Source organism: Rattus norvegicus, chromosome 5 (genome assembly GCF_036323735.1).
Source record: "Rattus norvegicus strain BN/NHsdMcwi chromosome 5, GRCr8, whole genome shotgun sequence".
NCBI classification, from domain to species: domain Eukaryota; kingdom Metazoa; phylum Chordata; class Mammalia; order Rodentia; family Muridae; genus Rattus; species Rattus norvegicus.
The window spans coordinates 169,290,913-169,315,962 of NC_086023.1; the positions used below are offsets into that span (position 1 = coordinate 169,290,913).

General features: G+C 53.3%; 1 protein-coding gene across 2 annotated transcripts in view; it reads right to left on the reverse strand.

Annotated features, from left to right (window-relative positions):
- Ajap1 (adherens junctions associated protein 1) overlaps positions 1–12,026 on the reverse strand; it is a 112,462-nt gene extending 100,436 nt beyond the window's left edge. Inside the window, exon 1 of one of the 2 annotated variants that reach the window (NM_001101014.2) lies at positions 11,839–12,026. In NM_001101014.2, the coding sequence (NP_001094484.1) occupies positions 11,839–11,867 (29 nt within the window). In that variant the 5' untranslated portion in view covers positions 11,868–12,026. The remainder of the gene's footprint in view (positions 1–11,838) is intronic. The other variant, XM_039110790.2, reaches the window with a different exon arrangement.
- Positions 12,027–25,050: the final 13,024 nt, after the last annotated feature.

Genomic DNA, 25,050 nt, shown 5'->3' on the forward strand with positions numbered 1-25,050 from the left:
TCCAGTACCCTCCCTCTGCCCCCAGAAACCAGGACTCCGGCCACCACACTCCCAGAGCTTTGCCAGTGGCCGCTTAGGGCTCTTGCTGTGTTCATCCTTCTGGGAGTGGTTCAGCCCCTGGAGATCCCTGCAGGCTGCCGGGTGCATCCTCACAAGTCCTATCTCTGTGCCACCAAGCCTTAATCTGTGTGTGGATGTGCCTGTGTAGCTGGTGGCCCACCGGAAGCCCCATTGGAGCTGCACACTGACCAGCTACAAACCCTCGCATGCAGGTTGTTCCCGCCCATATGAAGAGTGAGGAGCCCAGGTGAGTGGCAGGCACAGGTGTTTAACCTCGGAAGACCCTGCTGAGACCTTCTTAGCACAGCCACAACTGCGTCCCATCCACGCTGTAAGAGTGGCCCGGTTTCTCCACATCCCTGACAGAATTTGGCAGGGCCAAGTGTGTTTTCTAATCTAGCCATTCCAACAGCTGGGCAGTGTGTCTTGCCTGGGGTTTCCCTGTGTACTTTCTTCGAGGCTTCCCGAATGAATTATTTTGGGCCCTGGGGTCAGGTAAACATTTTTTGACTGTGGGTGAGCTCACTGCCTATGTGTGCCGGTGCTGTTCTAGGTTCAAAGACTCTGTGTTAAGCAGAGCAACCCTTGACAAATACCAACTCCCTTTCTGTGACTGTTTTCACTTCTCCCATGGTCTTTATAAATCATTGTGGGTTGTGTGTTTACATATATGTGTGTACACATTTATGGATGTGTGTGTACAAGTGTGCATTCACATGGAAACCAGAGTCTATCTCTAGCTGAGACTGGAGCTTGCTGGGCTGCTGGGCTGTCTCAGTGTCTCTTTGTCTCTGTGTCTCTGTGTCTTTTTGTGTCTGTGTCTCTGCGTCTCAGTGTCTCTGTGTCTCAGTGTCTCAGTGTCTCTTTGCCTCTGTGTCTCTGTGTCTCAGTGTCTCAGTGTCTCTGTGTCTCTTTGCCTCTGTGTCTCAGTGTCTCAGTGTCTCTGTGTCTCAGTGTCTCTGTGTCTCTGTGTCTCTGTGTCTCAGTGTCTCTGTGTCTCTGTGTCTGTGTCTCTGTGTCTGTGTCTCTTTGTCTCTTTGTCTCTGTGTCTCTGTGTCTCTGTGTCTCTTTGTCTCTGTGTCTCAGTGTCTCTGTGTCTCTGTGTCTCTGTGTCTCAGTGTCTCTGTGTCTCTGTGTCTCTTTGTCTCTGTGTCTGTGTCTCTTTGTCTCTATGTCTCTGTGTCTCAGTGTCTCTGTGTCTCAGTGTCTCTGTGCCTCTGTGTCTCTGTGTCTCAGTGTCTCATTGTTTCTGTGTCTCTGTGTCTCAGTTTCTCTGTGTCTCAGTGTCTCTTTGTCTCTGTGTCTCTGTGTCTCTGTGTCTCAGTGTCTCTTTGTCTCTGTGTCTCTGTGTCTCAGTGCACCGGAACACAGGTTCACACTCCCAGCCCCAGAACACAGGTCCATATCCCCATACCTTGCTCTTTACATGGTTTCTGGGGTATCCAAACTCAGGTCCTCACACCAGCAGTGAAAAGTTTATCTGTTGGGACACCTCCTCAGTTCCTGAACTTCAAATTCTGATGAGGTTCGATTTATCCGGTTTGTCTTTGTATGGGTCATATGTGTTCAGTGTTAGGTGTGAAGACACATCCAGAAGAATTTGTTTCCTACGAGTCTACAGTTCGCATTTGACACCGAATTCTGTAAAGCTTCCGAGTCGACTCGTTACTAGGGTGTGAGAGCTGCGATTCTGTGTTCTTTCACAACCCTCGGCGTGTGGCTGCGCCAGTCCCGTTTGGAGAAAAAGCAATCTTCCCGCCACTGAACCTTTGTCAAAAGTTAGCTAGGCACGGACTCGGGCTCCACTCCTGAATCTGCTCTGTGTCCCTGACCAACATGTCTCCCTGTTCACAAACACCACTCCTGCCATATGGTGAGTCTCACCATCAGGTAACCTAACTCCTTTGACTTCACACGCAAACCTCACCCTTAGAGACACACAACTTCTGTAGAGCTTTGGATGAGAACGTTCCTCAACAAGGTTTATCAGCCTGGGGAGAAGTGACGTCCTCTGATTCATGAACACGGTAAGTCTCTCCTCTCAGGAATGGCTTCTTGGACTTCATTTACTGGTACTGCATAGTTTTCAGGACAGAGAGCTACAATATCAATTCCTTTCTTAGATAGATCCACAATCGTTTCATTCTGAGCCACTGGAATGTGTCCCCAAGATGTGTCAAAGCTGTGGCTGACATCCCATGATGCTATTGAGAAGCAGTTGGCCTTTGCATGCTGGAGCAGTGGAAGGAAGTTAGGCCACTGGGGTGTGCACTGGAAGAGGGTAGGTATTAGGCCCCCAGCCCTTCCCTACTGCCATGAGGTGGGTGGGCAGTTTATCCTGCCACATTCCTGCCATGATCTCCTTGTAACCCCTAACTTAGACCAACAGATGGCATGACCCTGGTTTGAAAGCTCTGTAACTGTGGGCTGAAATAGGTCTTCCAGTCTCTTAGGATGATCTCAGCATCTGTCAGAGGGGATGAAAGCTGGCAACAGTTTCCTAATGAGTTTCAGCTGTCGGCTTGATGTAGCCCAGAGATCTCAGCTGGACCCACACGTGAAGAATTGCCTCCTTCAGAATGGCCCGCTGTGGTGTTCATGGGGCATTTTCTTGACTGGTGATTGGTGTAGGAGGGCACAGGCCACTCTGCAGGGTGCCGCCCCAGGCACATATGTAAGAAGGTAGCTAAACATGAACCAGGGAGCAAGCCAGTCAGCAGTGTTCCTCCATTCTGACTCATCCTGCTTGAGCTCCTGCCCCACCTTCCCTCCATGGTTAACTGTGATCTGTAAGATTGAAATGAATCCCTTCCCTGACGTTGCTTCTGGCCCTGGCATCCTTCACAGCCAGAGAAAGTATACTGGGAAACTCACAGCATCGAGTTTCTTACCTTCTCCGTGTGTTCACTGCCAATAGACAAACATACAATTGACTTTTTGTGTATTTATCTTGTTTTCTGCGACCTTACGGAACTTATTCTGGAGTTCTAAGATACTGCTTTTCAGTAATTATATACTATTTTCCACACAGACAATTGCACCATTTCCCCTTATCTGCCTGCCTTTCATTTCCTCCTCCTCCCGGGTTGAACCGGCTACGCTTCCCAGTCAGTGCGACCACCACATACATTGTTCAGTTGTCCTGTCTCAGAAGAAAGGGAGCCATTTTTTTTTCACCACTAAGGAAAAGCAAAGCAAAACAAACAAACAAACCTGCTCCTATTCTGAGAGCTGGCGTGAGAACTGGTTGAGTTTTATCAAATTCATTTGCTGTGCCCACTGAGATGGCTGTGTGGCTTTTTCCTACAGCAGCATCACCGGGTGATGGTGTCCAACCATCCTTGCGTTCGTAGAGTGAACCCCTCGCTTCTCTTGTGACCTTTTTGTAAGTCTACCGATGACACCGATCTACTGATATTGAACTAGGACTATTTTATGGGAACAGATGGCTCAGCCATTAAGAGGACCCCGGTTCAGTTCCCAGCACCCAGCTGGAGATTTACAAACATCTGTAACTCCAGTTTCAGGGGACCTGGCGCCACCCTCTGGCCTCCTTGGGGACTGCATGCAAGTGGTGTATTTACCTAAGGATATTTTGTACGTTTTCATGGGTATTATTAGTCTGTAGGGATATGTGTGTGAGCTTTGTTTGACTTTGATCTCAGAATGTTTCATAAAATGAATTGAAAGCATTCATTCCTCAACAGCCTTTTACAGATGCTGGGCTGCCTCTGCGGAGACCCCTGATCCCGACTCCAGCCTACACTTTTTCTAAATCAGACATTGCTGGAAACAGCACTCCACAGACCGAGTGTACTGCGTGCCTCTCCTCCAGTGACACTCTGCCCCTACAGCCCCAAGCATCTGGGAGCCTTCTGCCTTCCTTGATGGACTCTGAGCGGCATGCCAAGCAGAGTCATGCGGCCTGCTGCTCCTCTGAGACTGAAGTTTCACAAGTTTGGGTTTAGGCCTCCTGGGAGGAATCTGTGCTAAGGAAACTGGTGGACTCAAAACTCACAGTCCCCCGTCTGGTTCCCTGCAACCCAAATTCCTTATCTGAATACTTGAGGTGGCCACGAATGGCCCCTGTGGTTCAGTGGGATCTTTGGTTTTCAGACACCGGGTATGTTCTTCTCCACCTCATAGAAGCTGGGCCCAGCCAGGAGTTAGCGCACCATCCCCCTGGAGACCCCTGTCTGTCACCAGCAGCAGACAGGATGTAAGCATGGCTGACATCACACCATCTTACTCAGACTCCGTCTTGGCATAGCTCAAGTCTCCTTCTGGGGGAGAAGGGTCTGAAAGCTGGTGACATTAATGACAAATGATCTGACACACACTGTCCCCAACACACCCACAGAGACACACACAGAGACACACACACACACAGAGACACACAGAGAGACACACAAGAACACATACATAGAAGCACACACACAAGCACACACAGAGACATAAAAGCACACACACACGTACATACATAAACACAAACACACAGACATACAAGCACACAAGCACATACACATGCACAAGTACACACATATACATAAGCACACCCACGTACATATATACACACAAGCACACACACAAGCATATACACACACACCACATACAAGCCCACATACCACATACAAGCACACACACACCACATACAAGCATTCACACACACACACCACATACAAGCACACATACCACATATAAACACACATACCACATATAAGCGCACACACACCACATACAAGCACACATACCACATATAAGCGCACACACACCACATACAAGCACACACACACCACATACAAACACACATACCACATATAAGCACACACACCACATACAAGCACACACACACCACATATAAGTGCACACACACCACATACAAGCACACACACACCACATACAAGCACACACACACCACATACAAGCACACACACACACCACATACTAGCACACATTCCACATACAAGCACACATACCACATACAAGCACACACACACACACACACACACACACACACACCACATACAAGCACACACACAATTCTGGTGCAGTGTCCCTCCTCTGTGAAGCCCCAGGTGGCACTCTATTGGACGCTGAGTGTACAGACAGAATAAGACAGACCCATGGGGCCTGCAGATCTCAGAGGTAGCCTGAGGTCCTTGCGCCTCACACCATATAAATCACTTCAGCAGACATATGGTCCACCCAGTGCTGTGTGGACACACCACAGGAGGATGCCGAAGATGTCTCCCACAGGGGCCAGTTCACCCTTCCCTGGTAACCTGAGCCCTTTGCCTGCTACTCTTTCTCCCAGCAGCCACCACTGCACCCTGGCTTCAGGAGGTTCTCTGTCACAAGTGAGAGACAACCTGTCCTTAGGTCCCCAGAATTAGAAAACTGTTCAAAATGATGGAGGGACATCCAGGGCCTCAGCTGGCTCAGCAGCTCCACTCTCTGGACTGCGGGCTTCTAAAGACATCAGAGCCACCCCAGCCTCCAGGCTACTGAGGTACAGCCTCAGCCCACATAGAGTTAGGGCCCATCGGGAGTCCCTCAGTGCTGAAGAGGGCTGTAGCCAGAACTGGCCGTGGAGACAACACTGAGTCAGCTCTGTCTTAGCGGCAGGCTTGAGAGCAGAGGGGACAGGCTTTGAGAAAATTACTTTCCTTTCATCTGTTGTTTCTGTAGGGAGTATGCTCACTGAGCCAACGTCCTGCACAATGGCCTCTACCCCACATGGCCATCAGTGTTCTCAGAGGGGCAACGGCCACCTCGCTTGAGATTTCTACAGAGTCACAACTGAGATTTTACGTCGACACACCATGGCATAATCCTACTTTTCTAGACTAAACCAAATGGATCCGTAGTGGCTACCTCTTATTTTAGCACGGCTAATGAAAACTTCAGAGTCTCTGTTCATCCCACGTCTCATATCCTGACCCTCTGTGGAACAGTTATCTGAGCGGCAGCGGCAGCTATCGACGACTCTGAGGGCAAAGGACTGTGGGTACCTGGTCCACCACACACAAGTCAAGAGCAAGAGACCCACGAGTGTTGGGCAGAAGGTGGGATGCAGGTGAGGCCAGAGCTGGTGCTTACCTTGCAGGAGGCATTGGGAGCAGCAGGCAAACACCATTCAGGTATAGTACAACTCTACTACACATGCTTGGAAGAGAGAGCAAGGCACTCTGGGTGTGTACTGGCCACAGCTCATTAAGTGGCCACTGCCCCAGCCTCCATTGCACTCATAGACACACATACGCTGATCACAAATCCAGATGAGGATCTATGTTCTTAACGGGTAGAAAAGGAACAATCTTGGCCCAAGCTGCAGACAAGGAAAGAGAAGGGGCACCTGCAGACCGCTACGCCAGACAATGCGTTTGCTCACCCCGCCCCTCGTGGCTCCCCTTCGCCCCTCAGGACGCCCCCTCCTTACTCAGTGGCACTCTCTCCACCCCCCAACCCCACTGCCAGACAGACACCACCTCCCTGCTCTCTTCTCCCCTACAAACACCCTTTCTCCAAACAGCTAGAAGTCTGATACTGTCTCTCGGCATACTGAGCTGATGATGAAAGAGCTAGAAGGGGTTGTTCTTGAGAGCGTGGCTGTATTCTAATTGTGAAAAAGAAGAAAAAAAAACCTTTAAGGCAAAGGAGTCTCTAATGGTAAAAATCCAATGATATGATTCACCCCCAATAAGCCAGGTTGAAGCAGTGGTATCTATTTGGAGCGGGAGGATGTCTAAGCCTAAGGCTGGAAACTCTCTCCTGGATTTCAGTGGAAGCACAAAAGTGGGACTTGATAAAATAGGGGCACTGTGCCATGCTGACACATTTAAGCTTGTACAGGCTTTTCCCATGCGATCTTCCCAGGAAGCAATGAGGAACGAGACAGGCCGTCAGCCCGTGGACCCTGGGCATCCCCTCCAGCACAAACCAAGATGATTATGCGTGTGTCACTGAGCCTGTCTACATGGCATTGCCTCCCTCTGCTGCAAACAGTCCCCACTTCGAGGTGCATGCTCTGGCCCCTTCCCAGCAGCCCCTGGGGTGAATATAAGCAGAGGTGACACCCCTGAGACAGCAGACAGCCAGACTCAGGGACCATGCCTTAGCAACCACCCAGAAAGCTAGCAACTGACTGGGGGAGGGAAACCAGAGGGTGTAGACCCTATCCCTCCTAGGTCAGTCCCCAAGAAAGCATCTGGCAAAGGACCGAGAAGATTGTCAAGCCAGCAGGAGAGGCGGAAGTGACAGATGACATATGAGCAGGCAGATCCCAGCTCTGTACCCAACTCTTTCATGGAACGGAGGGGATAAAGGAGGAAGACGTGGCCTTCTGCTGATCGAAGCCATGTTTCCCTTCCTTTCACCTACCCTGGACCCAGGGAAGGAGAGAGGGGGAAGGGAGAGGGGTGTGAGGGGCAAAGGACCTGACTCTTGCAAATGGCCGCTTTCAAACACTACTCTCTGCTCTGGCCTCTTTGCTGGTAAAGAATTTTGGGGATCCTGCAGACCCAGAGTGGATTTGTGGCTTTCTGCATCATCCTGAGAACCCTTTGCAAAAAGTGAGGGGCCAGAAGAGCCTTCTAGCCATCTCCCTGCACCTGCCTGTCCCACTTAGACCAGGCCATCTGCCCACAGCTCGATCGCAACCGCCATGCTCCAGTGGATGTGGGGGACTGTCCTCAGCGGGGGACCTAGCAAGCTTATTAGGGGTCCCCAAGCAAGCTCTCATGGCCTACCCTGTAGAAACACCCCATAGTTCTGGGTGACCAAGGCTGGGTGCAGGCTACTGCCATGGTGAGAGTCCTCGGGCGACTGGACCAATCCCTACAGCTGGTCGGACCCTCCCCCTGACATGAGCTCCACTAGAGGACCCTAGGCTCTAACAGGGGCGCACTGTGGCCTGACTGATATTCCAGGCGGCTCAGCTGAGTTATGTAATAACAGCTCCCCACTAGCACTTCATGAGTCACCAGCCCCTTTGAATTCCTGGAAGGGGTCTCTGAGGAGGAATGAGCCTGGTTCGCACTCCACTGCTCTGGCCTCACAAACCCCTAGCCTGTCTCCCCCCTAGGTCTGCCAGGCAGGAGGCAAGCAAACCCTCTCCAGCCAGACTTCAAACGCAGGAATCTAGATCAAGGATATATTTGGCTTTCTGAGCTAATCTTTACATCAGTTCAGTCTCCACTGACTTGTAACCCTTTGAAGCAAACCTAGCAACTGTGTATCGAAACCACGTGACTCTTCCTTAACCCCTAGAGAAAAGCCTCGAGCTCAGGAGACCCACAGCTTGGAGGTTGCAAATCCATAGGCTGTATGGGACCCTAGGCTTCCACAGCATGCTCTGAACATACATTTATTTCCCAAAGAACGCTCAAGGCAATGTCTGGCAAACACCCTGCTTTGGCTGAGGTCAAAAATGACCCTGAGGCTGCCAAGGGTTGGGGGGAGGGGCTAACCCCCAAGCGATCCCGAATAGGAAGAAATGCAGATCCACGGAGGAATAAGCAAGCTGGCCAACCTCTGGTGTCTAGGGACAAGAGGTAGACATCTCAGGGAGGTTTGGAGCTGCTTGTGAGCTGTAAGCCCTGCTTCTTCCCCCAAGGCAAAGAAAAGCAGCTAAGGAAGTGGAGGGATAAATAAATGAATAGAGACAGGCAGGGAGGGGGCGTCTACTACTAACTCCTGCATTTGGCCTGAGGATGAGAGAGAGGGGTGGGGTGCGCCCATGTTGCCGGAAGCACTCCGCTACCTTCCAGATTTGCCGTTTAGTCCGGAGTTATTATCCAGATGAGTATCACGGCCTCTGACCCTAGACGGATTCCAGTTGCAATCGATTTAGCCACAGCAGCTGGAAAGGAGAGTGAGCCAACATTCACCCGGTGCCCAGTGTTTGCGGACACAGCGCTGACTCCATCCACTAAAGCTTGGCTGAGCAGTCCCAGCTGCCAGGGGACTTTAAGCTGGGGCTGGTGACAGCAGCCCCGTGGATCCCTGCCGGGAAGCCCAGACACAACATAGCACACACTGGGAAGGCTTGACAAAACTGTGAATTGTGTTCTCGATGTATTCAGGGCCTCCCTAGCAGAAGGGACAATGATGGCTCTGAAGAACATGACCGGGGTTGAGTCTGTGACTGTCTACCTGGTCCAGAAGCTGTGGATGCTTGCTCCCAGCTACTCCACACAACCCCAAGAGGTTACGGTCTTCTCATGTCAGACTCAGAGGCAATCAGAGCCAGACCTGGGGACTTGGGCTGCCTGATAAGGAAGCACACCCCAGTGCTCAGAGACCTGACAGCTAAGCAAGCCTCAGGTCTCCTTTAGGGACTGCCTTTCTCTGGACCCAAGGAAGCCCCCACACAACTCCCAGAAGCAAATAAATAAATAAAATCAGGCAAATCCAACTCTGACTGCCTCTGCTCCTAAAGCATCGAGAGGCTCAGTGTGGAGCTCGGCTCCACTGAAGAAGTTGCCAAGCCTGGGTCCAAGTGGGAGCAAGGAAGCCCTTCCCTCAGCTTGCAGGGAGCCTCCTATTCCCAAGCAGGGTGAGGTGCCTTCTGCCACCTCGAGTGCTGGAGGTGATACCTGTCCTAACCAGACACAAAGCTTGGCAGCAAGATGCCAATGAGCAGTGGGGGAGCAGTTTGCAGGCAAGGATGAAAAGCTACAAGGGAAAAGTGTAACTCCTAGGCTCAGGCTCCGTGTGCCTGTCTAGAGAGAACAAAACCATCTAGATCCTCTGAAACAAACACAGGGCTAGCTCTCCTATTAGGACTGCAGAGAATAGCAGCCCTTCCTCGGGGAGTCTATGCATAGAAGATCATACATGCCAACATCCGTCAGGGAGAGATCCTAAAAGGCCAAACTTTAAAATCAGCAACAGAACCATTTCTGAAAGTCTTGCCGTATCCCTGCCTGCGCGGTTATTCTTGATCTGTGGTAAATGTGGATTTTGAGCCCCAAAGGAGGTTTCTATGCCTGGCATTTGTTCTCTTCCTGTTATCAAAAGGCACTACCCTTCCAGCCTAACAACTTGTACAGGTAAGTTACCACCGGCAAGCAAGTGCCAGACTGCAGGTCTTGGGAGCTCAAGCTGCCTCTGGGCAGGGAGGGAATGCCACTGGGTTGCCCTGGAAGCCTTGGGAATCTAGCTGAGCATTGGGACAGTCCGGAGCAGAAGGGGAGACAGACAGACAGACAGACAGACAGACAGACAGACAGACAGACAAAGGCATCTAGATCGGGCTCATATCAGAAAAGCTGTCCTTGCTTCGTTTGGTCCACACCCCAGAATTGAGGGAGCCTAAACCTTAGCACAGCCCACTGATGGATTGAGGCCCAGACAGTGACCCACAGGGGACCGATCAGCCTGATGATTAACCCCTTAAAGTCCACAGCACAAGCAAACAAACCCAGCCACGAGGAAAGGGGATGGCAGTAATGACGTGTGTGTGTGAGTGTGTGTGTGTGTGTGTGTGTGTGTGTGTGTGTGTGTGTGTGTGTGTGTGTGTGTGTGTGACAGTCTTCACTAAATGACGCTGACCAGCATGTATTCCCCGGCGCCAAATTCACTCGCAAATCAAGGACAGCTAGAAAACACTCTCATGCCAGTCTCCTTCAGACTTCTCAAAATCAGGTCGCGCGCATGTTCCTCCCTCCTTTGGCCCCACTTTCTCCCCAGCTTCATGCTGGTGGGGGTGGATGGCTGAGGCAGCCTGCTCCAGCAGCCAACGACCCCTTGTATCCTCAACACGGGAGCGCAGTGCATCCCAGTGGACAAACACTAGAAGCGCAAGCAGTCTTTCTCAGTTTCCATCTGAGATGTTCAACCTGGGTCCCAAATCCCGACCCAGGCACAGCAGCTCTGGCCAGAGACCCCTTACATAGGGGCAGGGGTACTAGACAGATTGCTCTGCAAAAGGGTCAACTGCGTTTTGGGCACCCCAAGGCAGGATCCAGAGAAGCCTGAGAGACTCGGTGGGAGGGCAAAGTTTGCAGAGAAGGGTCTTTCTGGCCCGCCTTGTAACCGCGTTGGGCTTGAGTTCCTGTAGGCTCTAACGTCCCGGACACAGACAAGCCCTGTGTGCCTGTGAAAGGTGCTTAGAGGGGGTTGTCTGCTGTCACTCCCCCAGAATCCAAAAGCTCTCCAGACCCAGCTGTCCGCCAGCTGCGTGCGACCTTCTGCCCGGAGGTCACCCCAAAGCAGCTGGGTCGGCAGCTGTGCTCCTACTAAACACCAGTTCAGGGGTCCAGGGCCCCGAGGAACTGAGAGAAGGGCTGACAGAGCGGCTGTAAGGTTCCGAGCTCCTCCAACTCCGCGGCAAAGCTGCTCGAGAACTGGGAGGGCCGGTGGCTCTCCCTGGCAGCTCCAGCGTCAGCCCCGGCCCCCGAGTCCGCCGCGCCCAACGGGCCCGCAACTCGCGCCGGGCTCCGGAGAGGAGCCGCGCCGGGGCCGCCGGCCAGGACACTGCGCTGCTGGCGCCTCGAGCCGCGGGCGCTCCGGCCAGCCCCGCTGTCAGGTTACTAGGGCGAGCGCCCCTGCCTCGACCCCACTCGACTCGCGAAGCATAAGAGAACGGCTGCTCCGGGCCGCTCCCCTGTCCGGCCTCAGGAACCAGTAGGCGACCGCGCTCCGCGGCTTCGGATGCACCACGCGGGCCGCCTCGGGGAGGCGAGAAACCGTGCCTCGGTTTGCAACAGTGAGCAGCAGCCCCAGGCCAGCGCCCACGCACCCCCCACGCACCCTGTCTCCAGCCCGGTCGCTCACCTGAGTCCTAAAAGCTGTTGGATCCACATGGTCACGTTTCAGGGAACCCAGCCTCAGACCTTGCTTGCCCCGGCCATCTGCGCGGCGCCCGCGCCCGCTCGCTCCCGTCCCGTGGCGCCGCTCTTCGGCTTCGGGCCGCCGCCGCCGCCCGCCGCCCGCCGGCCGCGGGGCGCACAGAGAGTCAGAGCGCGGCCGCGCGGGGCTCCATGCCGGCCGGCGCGCCGCCGCCGAGGGGGCGCATGGCTCAGGCGGGCCGGCCCGCGGGGACGCACATCCTCCCGCCGGCTCTCGGGGCGCGGGGCCCCCACCGCAGGCCACACGGCGCAGGCGGCGGCGAGGCGGGCGCTCTCCGGATCTGTAGCCGGCCGCGAGGGTCCGAGGAGCAGGGCTTCGTCCTCCCGGGCGGCGGACAGCGAAGCCGGCGGCTCCGCGCGCGGTGCGAGGATCTAGCCTGCAGCCGGAGCTGCGAGGCTGGGATCCGCGTCGCCTGGGGGTTAAGAGGATCGCTCCTCTGGCCCACGCGGGTCGCTCCCACGCGCCTCCGGGTCGAGGGGCTTCTGTCCCGGGTTCCGACACTGATCAAGTTGCCGGAGAGCTCCGTCTAAGCGCTCGCTCTGCAGACAGCCGCGGCCCTGAGGCTGCCAGGAGGCGGGCAGAGGAGGCGCGGGGCGAGGGAGCGTGGAGCGCGGGGCGTGGGGACGCGCGGCGGCGCCGCCGCGCGGAGGAGGCGCGCGGGGATCCCGGGCCCCACCGCCCGCGCCCACCGCGCCCTCCGCAGAGCCGCCCGCGCCGCTCGGCCGCCTCCCTCTGCGCGTCTGCCTCCGGGAGCGCTTGCCCCCGCCTCCGCGAGCGGGTCCCAACTCCGCCCGCCGGGCCCGGCTCACGTCACCCTCCTTCCCCGCCCCTCAACCTGGAGTCAGAGCCCCCAACCCGGCCGGCCCGCTTGACTTGCCAGCCCACCTCGCTCGAGCCAGACTAGCGACCTGGGCTCTGAGTGGCCTGGGCGGCGCCAGAGATAAGAGCCGGGCCCACCCCTTCCCCATCCCTGGCCGCGTCCGGGTCTCCACCTTGGGAAGGGCTCGAAAGAGGCCGCAGGCTCCGATTGGACCGCCGGGCGCCGCCGGATGGTGTTGCCACGGTAACCAGATGGCATGCGAAGCAGTTAAGAGGTTCGGACCCGGTTCTAAGTACGCCCAGTGAACGCAGAGGGCTGATTTGGGGGAGAGGACGTTCTCTTGGGACCTGGGAGCTGAGGCTGTGCGAAAAGTTTCCTCCCGCGGAGCTGCACGGCGCTGGCGATGCGAGGGGCTGGGGAAGGTCCTCCTTGGGGAGTCCTCCCCACTGCCTGGGCCTGGCCTCTCTCCAGGCAGATGAAGTTTCAGCGTTTGGTTGGAGCATGCTTGTGCCCGGTTATTCAGTCTCCAGCGCAGTTCCCCCGCCTTCTTGGTCTTAAGGCATCTGCTGCCTTCTCAGAGCCAGGGAGTTCTGAACCTGGCTCTCCCAGACATCGTGCCCACTCTCCCACCCAGCACTCCCCGGTGCCTACCTGGTTAGTTGTGTCTGCATGACGGGTTAGTGAAAGGCAGGCGCTCTGTGGTCCCCTTTCTCTGACAGAAGTGACATAAAGCAGAGGCTCCCACGGAGGCCAGAACTGCCTAGTCCCTGAGGAACTATAGGGACAAAACCCAACTCTCAGCTCCACGCGCACAGTGGGGAAGAAATGCAAAGTCAAGGGCCTTAGAAATGAGCTGCAGTCAGCTGCCTTCCTGCTTGGAGATGAGAGTCAGAGCCGGGAAGGTAAAGAGAGGCAACTGTGGTCTTGCCAGGGTGCTGAGAGCAGTGACTTCAGCCCAGCACTTGGCCCCCTAGGAGGGGGTGAGGCCTCCCTGGGAGGGTTGCTGGGGGAGGAGGAGGAGCCATGAGAGTCTTGCTGGGATTCACTGTGCACCCAGGCAGGCACTTCCCCCTGAGCCTCCAGCCCAAAGTTTTTGGCAACCAGAGATTCTCCCCACCCAGGCTGGACAGGACAGCGTGGCTGTTTTCCCTCTCAAGCCCTAAGGATAGTGTCCGGGAGCAAGGTGCATGGTTGCAAGAGGCCAGACTTGGGTGTGGGGTACTGCTACTGTCTTGGGGTCCTGGGTGTATTACGCAACCTCTCTGACTCTTGGCCTTCTCATCTGCAAGACCCGTTTCCGGTGCGGTGCCTTCCCTCTGGAGGTTTTAATTAGGACTAAATGAGTTGGCCCGGCACACGTGCAACTGTTACTGTGCGCCAGTCTGTCGTCCAGAGAGACACCCAGGTGACTCAGCGCTTTGAATGCCTGGCCACTTCTGGGTCCTCTTCTCGCGGAGCCTTGGTCCTGAGGACTAGAGGGAGATGATCTTAACAAAGTAAGGAGGCAGGGAGGTCCTAGCGGAACAAGCTGGACCCAGTTGCCAACCAGGAAAGAGATGCCTGCACTGCTGCCACCTAGCGGGAAGAGCTGAGGTGTTGCAAGAGAGGACCTTCCAGCAGCTTGTGGAGTCCGTAGGGAGGCTTCTTAGCCTGGGCAGCCAGGTAGCTGGGGGCAGGGTTCTGACCTGGTTTCTTCAGGAGACCTTTCACAGGCTTAGGAGACCCACTGGCGTCTTGGAATGTAGTAAGCCCATTCCCGTTAAACCTGAGACGTTACCGAAATGTATTCTCAAAGATAAATGGAACAGGGTTGGGATACAGCTGGAGGAAGAACCTGCGCTTAGCCTGGGTAAGGCCCCGGGTTCAATCCCCAGCACATGCCCAGAAAAAAGATTATTGAGGTCAAATGTGTGACTTAAAAATGTGTGTTCATGGGGGCAGGTGAAATGTCCTGGAGGTTAAGAGCACTGCCAGCTCTTCCAGGGGACCCGGGTTCAATTCTCAGCACCCACACGGAATCTGACACACTCACACAGACACACGGACAGGCCAAACACTGATGCAGGTAAAATAAGAATAATTTTTTAAAGATGTATGTTCTTGTTGATACATTAAATAAGCAACTGGCAAATACTGGTAAAAACTGACGTGCAAATGCTCTCTAGGACTCTTGCAACATAGTTGCCTACAAAATGCCTCTGGCTTCTGTTGATATCACAGGTGCCACCCAGCCATCAGCCTGCCATCCGCAATTATGACTCAAGAAAATGTTCGACTTCGGTGAGAGAGTTAAATAAGCCAACATCAAATTCTCTTGCCCATGTTTCTAGACCTGATGTTGGATACCATCCCAACAGGAAGGGGCTGGTCTAGGAAGACAGTGGATAGAAGCATTTTCTGCATGCAAAGATGGGAACAAGAAAGGACAGCAGTCTCCAGGGGGAAAAGTAACAGTAACACAATGTGACCTCTCCATTAGGCAGGGGAAGAGACTCATGGCCCCCATCAGGACTTGCTAGAACCCCTGAGAACCTAGGACCTCAGTACACAATTCTAGTCTCCCTAGGGTAATTCACGCCCAAGCCTCCCCAAGGCAAGCCCTTGTGTATTACTTCGTTGTTTTTCTTTATCTCTTGATGAAAAAAAACTGATTATTTTACAGATGGAAAAACAATAAAACTTCCATCTCGCCGTGTGTGACCTGTTCCCTAGAACTCAAGGAGCTCCTTCAGCTACCTGATTTATTTTTCTCTTCCTCAGAGCTGGCTGGGAAGTAGGCAGGGAGGGCGTGTGCCACTCCACCTAATATGCAGAGACATACATGCACGCACACGTGTGTGCATACATGAGTGCAAACACGAGATGATACACACACAGATGCACACACGTACATGTGTGCCCAGAGTTGCACGCACAGAGGCACATGCATACACGGGTGAGCAAACATACATGTGCATGCTCCCGCACACATGCAGACACCTGTCAGCCTCGATGTGCACAGACAGGACCCCTTACTGGGGCTCTCTGTGCAAAGTGCAGTTCTTCCTGTAGCTTCTGGCAGCTCCTCTCCTGCCTGGCAGACATCCCAAACACCTCAACAGGCTGCTCTCCTCACCTCTCTCTCTTCCAGTTTCTCAACAAAGGAGCCGAAACCCCACGGGAGGTCCTCCTTGAAGCTTTCTGAGGCCATTTACCTAATGGCCTTCCCAGACTTGACTATTTTTAAAACCCATCCAAAGCCAAATTGAACTGCCCTTGTTCATTTTCCTCCTGAGGAGGTAAATGTGTCGTAAGCATGACATTTGATTAAGTAGCTAAGTCTGGGGTTTTAAATGGAAGGGAAAAATGCTGATTAAAATCATTATAAGTTTCCTTAAAGCGTTCACACAGGTGTCTTCCCCCTACCCCCGGGTCTTATGCTGGCTCCCCCTAAAAGTCACCTTGCCTTCTCAGAGAGGCTCAGTACCGGGCGCTTAGGAATCCTTCCTTTCATCCAAGCTGTCTCCAATTGAGGCTGCTCACTGCTGAGCTCAGGCAGGAGCTGGGCTAGCCTGTCAGAGGTGGGATCTAAGATGACAGACACTCCCACCAGCAAAATGTCTCACAGGACAGGCAGCTTGCAGCTCAGGGCCAGCAGAGGAAGGGCAGAGCCTGGACTGCCCCATCTGACATGGAGTGTTGTATGCAGAAATGGGAAAGGGGGCTCCCTTGCTTGGCTTTTGCTGAGCAGAAGACAGAACCCCCAGTGCTCTGAGTCCTGCCACAGGAAGAGAGGGCTGTGCATTCTGTCCCAGCAGGAATGTGGCCCTCGTAGAGCATCTCTAGACAACAGCTTTGTCTTTTCTCTTTAGATGAGGGAAACAATGACGGGAAAAGAGGACCCATCTGCTTTGCAAAGTGACACAGTTGGAAAGTGTTTCCCTGGCACTGCCAGGTTGGGAGGGGGTAGGAGCCTAAAACTGGAGAGAAAGAGATTCCTAGGATGGGCAGATGCACTCTGGGACCCGCATCTGGATAGCTGGGGCAGCCCCCTGGGGAAGACTTGTTTTTCCGCCATTGAGTCCCTCAGTCTACTGTCCCGTGAGCAGTTCTGCTCTACCAAGCTTCCAGGTGCAAACAACAATGGAGCAAAACAGTGGGGAGTGGATGGGAAGCAAGAGTTTCTATAGCAGGCCAGCCAGGGGAGAAGAAAGCCACCAAGAATATTTAGGACACAGAAGCCACCAGGAGTAGAAATTAAAGAAAAATCCTCTCCCTTCCCAATTTCCCAGAATGTCCTGAGCCTTACAGAGAGTCTGGGAAGGGATGCAGGCCTTCACTTGGGCCTTAGGAAAGGCCACTAAGATTGTCAGGGACAGGTAGCCAAGGGCACGAGGAAGAAGACACTTGACTGTACTTGAGCATAGATGGCTTGGCGGGAGAGATCACAGGGCCCACCTTCTCATCCTTGGCATTCCCACTAACTGGGAAGCAGAACGCGAAATCAAGGGGTTTATGGAGCCGGAAGTGTGGAGACAAGACCATTGTGAGGAAGCCCACTGGATGAGGATTAGATCAGGCTGCAGCCATGAGGTGCTAAGACTCCCTGCTGTGGGAAGAGCAGAGTAGGACTACAGCTTTGAGATTACCCTACGCTCATGTCTCCCTTATGTCACACCAGTCATCTCAGACTGATGATGAAGAAGGAGGAGGAGGAGGAGGAGGAGGAGGAGGAGAAGGAGAAGAAGAAAAAGAAGAAGAAGAAGAAGAAGAGGAGGAGGAGGAGGAGGAAGAGGAGGAGGAGGAAGGGGGAGGGGAGGGGGAGGAGGAGGTGGAGAAGGAGAGGAAGAGGAAGAGGAAGAGGAAGAAGAAGGAGGAGGAGGAGGAGGAGGAGGAGGAGGAGGAGAAGAAGAAGAAGAAGAAGAAGAAGAAGAAGAAGAAGAAGAAGAAGAAGAAGAAGAAGAAGAAGAAGAAGAAGAAGAAGAAGAAGAAGAAGAAGATCACAGAGTACAAGACTCAGACAGGTTTGAGTTCCTGCCCACAGCCATGGGTGTCAATGGCCAAAACAGCCTTGCTCCATTTCGTGTCTGTGTCCATCTAAGACATGGCCTGGGCCCTGATTGTCACTGAGCACTTCCAGCCACACAGCTGGATGAGGGACATCAGCAGAGCCTAGCCACAGTGCCCTCTGGGAAGGAGTAAGATGGCTTCTGTTCACGTCTCATTGGCTGAGGCAGATCACATGACAGTGCTGACATCAGTGGGGAGCTGATATTCTGGTGATGTACAAAGGCACGAGTTTCACAAAGTGGGAGCCAGCAACTCTTCAGAGGACGTCCGATCCTTCCACACTCTCCAACGCCAACACATCAGGAAGAGAATAGCATCTGCCCATCCCCAATTCCCTGACCCGGCAGCCTGAGGAAGAAGACGGCTTCAGTGGGTGACCTCAGCCTCTTCCCTTCCAGCCATGGCCACAGAGCTTTGAGTCTCAACACCTGGACCATTCAGTTTGACCTCAGCACCCTCCCTGGCGCAAGTGCCCAGCTACATCACCGCCATACAGATTCAGACGCTGATCTATGGTGAGAGAATCACATCTGATTCCAGGACAGCCAGAAGATGCCCCTTTGGGGATTATACGTCCTCCTGGAAGAGACCATTGAGATCAGTCAAACTAAGTCAACATCTGCGCTCTTATCACATCATTGTCATCAATACCACCATGACCTCATGACCAAAGAGCCTTTCTCAGCACCTCCAAGAACAGCTGACCCTTCTGTGGCCGCTTTCTTGGCCAGTAATTGCCCGACTCTATCTTCCCACGCACTGCCTCAAGTGGCATCTGGGCTGTTCTCTGCCAATCTAGAAAGTAATTCAGCATAAAAACCACTTCCTTGAGCATGGCCTTTTCCGATTCTCTGTTCTCTGACGAGGGACAGTTTCCGGAACATGCCTGAAGGGGTGGCAATCTGTCACTTGTGGGCAGCCCTGTGAAGGACAGATACCCAGGAAGTTTGTCCCAGTTGTCCTAACGTTCACTTCAGTCTGTCAGCTCAGCCCTCCTGAGAGACTTTCTACGCTTAGCCTCTCAACTTCCCAACAGTCCAGGGAATGGCTGGCCTGTTTAAACATTTACCACCTGATTCATGATGGTGACCAGGGCCACAGAGTCAGGTGCTCACTGTCTTGTTCCCAGCCTGACAGCTCCAGACATCTGGCCAAGCAGCTGCCCTAATCAGCAGCAATGTTGGGAAGCATAGGGCGGAGCTCAGTGTTGAGCATGGCTGGAGGAACATGCATGGCAGCACTCAAGGGCCGTGTGGTCTGGTGCCTTCTCAAGAACCAGCGTAAATAAGACAGTTCTTGTCATCCAAGGCTGGGGTATGAAGTTACCATGTGGGGGACAACAGCGAGTAGGGGGAGACTAGCCCTGGCTTAGTCCACTCCACTCGCTGACCCAGGCCAACGACACGTCCAAGGCAGGAGTTTTCATCTCTCAGCCATTTCGGGGACCACTGCATTGTATTCTTACGGGCTGTACCCCTGTTTCGCCCGTGGTGCTAGGCTCCCATGCAAAGCACGTGGCTGTGGCTGTGGATCTTGAATAATTATAGGACAGGATACCAGCTGATCACCCGGGGACACCTTTCTCTTCTTCCTTAGTAACAAACCATGGTGGTGGTGGCTAGGTAGAGATAGAGAAATCTGCCCAGTTGAAGGTTTCTGTTTTGAAGTCTTCCCTGCGCCTGCCTGGTCTGCCTTGTATGAAATTCTGGCTAGAGTAACCTTAAGCAGAAGTTCCGTGATGTCACTGCTGGTTGAGCCCGTAGGTCCTGCCTGGAATGCGAGCGCATTGTCACCATGAGCTGTCACCTCCAAGTGATGGTAGGAGCTTCAGGCCTGGCCAAAAGCCAGAGCCGAAAGAGAAGTCATCTGGGCACATCCTAGACTTACACATGAACTCCGGAGTCCCTATAGGGCATGGGGAACAAGTGTTTGTTTCCTGAGTTCATGCTGCAGTGGAGTCTGCCTTTTGGCCTAACAGGATGCAAACCTGCTAGAGCTGGCCATCATGTCCCTGCAAGGGTTAAAGAGTAAATACAGACTTCATTCCTCAAGCTAACACTCCTGGTGGGAATGTTACCTACTGTCTGTACTCATTAATTCATTTTAACTTTGTGTGAGTGTGGGAAGGGGGCGGTATTTTACCTGCATGTGTCTGTGAACCACTTGTGTGCCTGATAAGAAAGGAGGCCAGTGGTGGCCATCAAACTTCCCGGGACTAGAGCTTCACACCATTTTGTATGAGGAGCCTCCATGGGGTGCTGGTGATAGAACCCAGATCCTCTGGGAAAGTATCCAGTGCTCTAACCACTGAGCCATCTCTGACAATAATAGAGGGGACGATGTAGTATAGAAAAGATAGAGAGGGTGGCTGCAGTGTGTTCCGCATGTGTGCACACAGGCACACACATACACACGTGCACACACATACATACACATATAGGCACACACATGCAGACATACACACATGCACATACACACACAGGCACACATACACATACAAACAGGCACACACATGCACACATGTGCACACACAGCTACGACTCGTGATTGAACCTGGGGTCTTGCACATGCTTGGTAAATGCTCTACCATTGCCTTTTAAATTTGAGACAGCCTCAGTATAGCTTTGAACTTGTAACCCTGCTGTCTGAGCCTCCTGAGTGTCTGAGACAGTAGGACAACAGGAATGTGCTGCCCGCCTGGCCCAGCCCAAGAACAGTTTGCCCATGTCATCCACTTCCTGTATGAACCACTTCCCGTGTGATCTAGGCCGTTTCCCCAGACACCCCAGTCATAATTCTGGCTTTGGTCCATCTCAACACAGGGGTGGAGAGGGAGAGCTCCCCACATTCATTGTTCCTTTGTTCCCAAATTTCTGGAAATTTCGTCGAGCAAAGAGATCAAACACTAGGTCTCGGGGGACTGTGACAGAGCTGCAGGTGGATGCCCAGGGCTGGGGAGGTTGCTTTGTTATAGGGCTGACAGGAGTTTCGGAGAAGGCCACAGGGAGCCGTGAGCACCGAGCAGGTGTTTCAAAGCTGAATCAGGCCGGAGCTTCCCCAGTGAACTTGCAGAGTCTCTTTATTCCAAATTTATATAAAGCACCAGGAACAACCAGGACAGGCTCAGAGGAGGAGGAACTTCAGGAGGGCATCCCACCCCACCTCCTCGCCATGCCTCTCTGACAGGCAGCAGAACTGGGAGGGGCAGATCGGAGGGGATGCTGGTACCAAGCAGGAGGGAGGCTCGCAAAAAATATCCCGTGCTGTCCTGTCATTGTTGTCGTTTAGGATAAAACAAATAACATCAAGGCCTATCCAGTAATCTCCAACCAGCTGCACGGCCCTGCTGAATGCTATCCCCAGCGCTCTGAGAACAGGAGAAGGGTAGCGAATGTCTTGTCCTTCAGTGCTAACACGTGACCAGGCCAGGAGCCCTTCAGGACCCACGGGTGCCCAAGCTCCTCATACAAAATGATGTGAAGCTCTAATACCTAGAGAGTGACCTCTCCCGTGCCCCTTCCCTCTAGACACTTACACCTCACGCTGAAATTCAGACTGTCGTGGTCCCAAACCATTTAGGGAATAGCGACAGATTCCCATGTGTTTTACACACACAATTGTTTTGCAGATATGTTCAGTCCAGAAAGGGTTGGAATGCAGGCATGTGGAATCCATGGACACAGAGGGCCAGGCAAAGGTGCCCTGGAAACCACAGACATGAAGGGCCAGGCATAGGTTCCTGGTGGCCCTCACTTGTCATGTGGGACACCCTTAGATAACTGCTGTCATTAGCTTGGGCCTGTGGCAGCTCTGTGGACAGCACCTGACCTCTGCTCGTGTGTGCCCCTTGGCACCAGGGTCTCTGGTGGCTGGCCCCAGGAGCAGCTACACTTTAGCAAGCGGCGTGCCCCAGGCTCTGTTCTCTCAGGCCCTAATACTGATCAGAATCTAGAACCCATAGCCATTTCAGCTGGAAACAGCTGATGGTCCCCTAACATCTCACCCAGGGTTATTTCCAACTTTCTTCTCTGCCCTCCAACCTATGTCATGTGATAGGTTCTCCTAAGTTCTCCAGGGGTTGGAAACCCACACAGTACAACAGCTAGCCTTCTCATCCACAAGGGCCAAAGGCATCTCTGGACCACTGGGGAGTTCTGAGGTCTCGGTGCCAGATGCACGCAAACAGGATAACAGCACAGGAAGGTGGTTGTACCTCCGCCACGCCCCCGTGAGCAGCGACTCATTTCGTAAGAGTTTAAGGAAGGCCAGGACTGTAAACAGGGCTTAGCCTTGGACCGGACTGGGTAGGATCAGGAGAAACTGAGCCTCCAAGAAAATTGGCATAGGGGGCTAGAAAGATATCTCAGTAGCTTTTGCTAGTCTGTCCCTAGGAAAGGGACCATGTATTTAAAGAGAAGCATATGGTATTAGGTCCAGCGGCCTGGGATACTAAGTCCCAGATCTCAAGCACTTATATCCTGGTCTACTACTGACCATGCCTACAGTGCTTGCCAGACCCATAGACGTCCCTGGACAAGAAGAGGAGACACAGGCACAGCAAGCATCTGTTCCCCAGGTCCTAGCCCTGGCCTGGCGTTGTCTGCTGCTAGTCAGATGGGGTTCCCATGTGTGAGTGTGCAGTCAGCACACAGTAATTAGCCCTCCCCTAGCTTCAGAAGGGAGCCGTTTCTGAGTGATCCTGATTACTGGGTCATTACTGCCATGGGCCTGGTCACCTAGCGCTGGTCCTTTCATCTGGATTTCAAAGCGGGACAGCCGCTCTATAATGGGACAGCAGCGCACTTGAGGCCCAAGGAGCAGCCTTTGAAGGTGAGCTTCCCAGCTCGCTCTGCCAGCATGGCTAACAGGAAAAGACTGGCTTCAAGATAGACTGTCAAGGGAGAGAGCCGCAGCGGTCAAAACCAGGTCTGCTTGCCCTGACACTTCACGGAGCAAGTCTTCGGGTGTCTACGGCACGTTTCCCTCTCTCGTCCACGTCAGGGATGGTGCTGGTGCTGTCCTCTGCCAGCCTCGGGAAGCTGGAGGAACCAAGCCGCAAGGTGGAGACACAGGTCCCACCGCGTCTCTGGAAATCCTGGCTGGGTGTCTTCGGAAAACTACTTAACTCTTCTGGGCTTCGATTGCCCCTTCCACAAAAATGGGATCAACCTACAGTTTCAGGGCCTCCGGGGCACCACTCTATAAAGTATGAAAATTAGAACGAGGGCCTGCTGAGGTCACGTTCCAGCTGAGACCTGGACAGGAGCTGATGCAGCACCCAGTCCATTCCCCACCCCCATGCTTGCTCCTCAGCTCATCTCCTGCCCCTGGCTCTGCACTCACCCAAGTCTTTGTTACCCTCCTGTCCTCATCCTCATTTGGCTCAGGCTCCCTTGAGCCAGGGAAAGTCTACCTTTTTGTTCTCGTGTCCCTGGGATTGACCAGGTCTTTGGGATTCAGGCCAATGTCATCTCCACTGGGAAATCCACAGGCATCCTGCTTGGATTCTCTGTGCTCTTGTCACCACCTCAGTCCTCAGCAGTCTTCTCTGTCTCATCTTCCCTCCCTCCCCCTGGGTCTCCTCCAGAGACCCTTCCTCTGTAGAGATTTAGTTCAGCAGGCAGGCATCTGTAGACACAGTAATGGCCACATCCCTTGGAGACCCTCTCTTTTATGGGTGTTTTGAGGCAAAGCAGAGATGTTCTGTGAGAAAGTCCAATACCAGTCCACCCTGTGGAGCCACCAGGAGCCACATCAGGTGCCACACATATCTTCCTATGGTTCTACAAAACTTATCCAACTGGGCTGAAAGCCTTGGGTAGCTCATCTAGTCTTAGGGCTGAATGACTTGAGTAAGTGACTCAGGACTTAGGCTATGTATTATTGAGAGGTGGTGGAACCTTTGAGCTGTTTGTCTTAATAAAAAGTCTCAGGTCATTAGAGGGGTTGAGAGGAACTGTGGGCCCCTGACCATGTTCTACAATGTGCCCAACTGTGTTGTCTCAGCATGGGCCCAAGATGATGGAGCTGGATAATGACTTCAACCTGCAAACCTGTGAGCCAACGTGCTCTCCTCTGTCTGTCTGTCTGTCTGTCTCTCACTTTTGCTCTCTTGCTTTCTCTGTCTCTGTCTTTGAATGTCTCTGTCTGTCTCTGTGTCTGTGTCTCTGTCTCTCTCTGAGATACCTCACCAGGTATTTTCTACAGTGGAGAGTAGCTGCCCAACACTGGATGCAGTGGAGTTCTATGGGCCTTACTCAAGAAGAAGTTGGACCTGACCCTAGAACCTTGGGGGAGAGCTTTGTCATCCCAAGGGAGGGAAGGAAGACCATATGTGCAATTATGATGGTTTGGCTGTGCCAGGGAGACTGGAACTACAGGCCAACAGCTGACTAAGATCAAATCAGCTGTTGGTGTTCAGTTCATCCATCCATCCATCCACCCACCCATCCATCCATCCATCCATCCACCCACCCACCCATCCATCCATCCATCCACCCACCCACCCATCCATCCATCCATCCATCCATCCATCCATCCATCCATCCATCCATTCACCTACCCACCATCCAACCCATGTTTCCATCCATCCACCTATCCATCCATCTGTCTGTCCATCCCTCTATTCACCTACCCAGCATCCAACCCATATTTTCGTCTGTCTGTCTGTCCATCTGTCCATCCGTCCAATCATCTGTCCATTTTCTATTCACTTCTCAGTTCACTCATCCCCCCCCCCATCAACCATCCATTCATCCAGCCACCACGCCAATCTCCTAGCCGTCTGTCACACGCCCTGAATGGATCCCGAATTTAGCTGAGGTCTGTATGGTTGCCTGACTAGGGATGGTCTGCAAAGCTTGTAGCGTGAGGCACTCTGATGCTCGGAGCTTAGGCGAAGGAAGAAGAAGGTAGGGCCCACCTACCTCTGCAGAGTCCCACCCTGCTGCTTTTCTTCCTCCGTGGCCTCTTCCGTAATCGCCTGTAGCTCGTGGTCCCAGCACCCACCAGGGGTCTCTCTAGTGAATGACCAAACCCAAGGGAATTTGAAGATTCTGGACTCACATTTGGGTCCAACGCTGCAAGCAGTCCTGTGTGGGGCTCGGCAGGAAGGCCCTGGTGTGGAAACCCAGCATCCAGTCAACTGTCTCTGAAGTCTTTCGCCTCCATCCGAGGAAGCTTCTGAGCCACACTGTGGTTAAGGTAAATCTATGGAGGATATTGTGGCTTGTGGTTTTGAGGGTTTTTTTTTTTTTCAAACAAAGGGA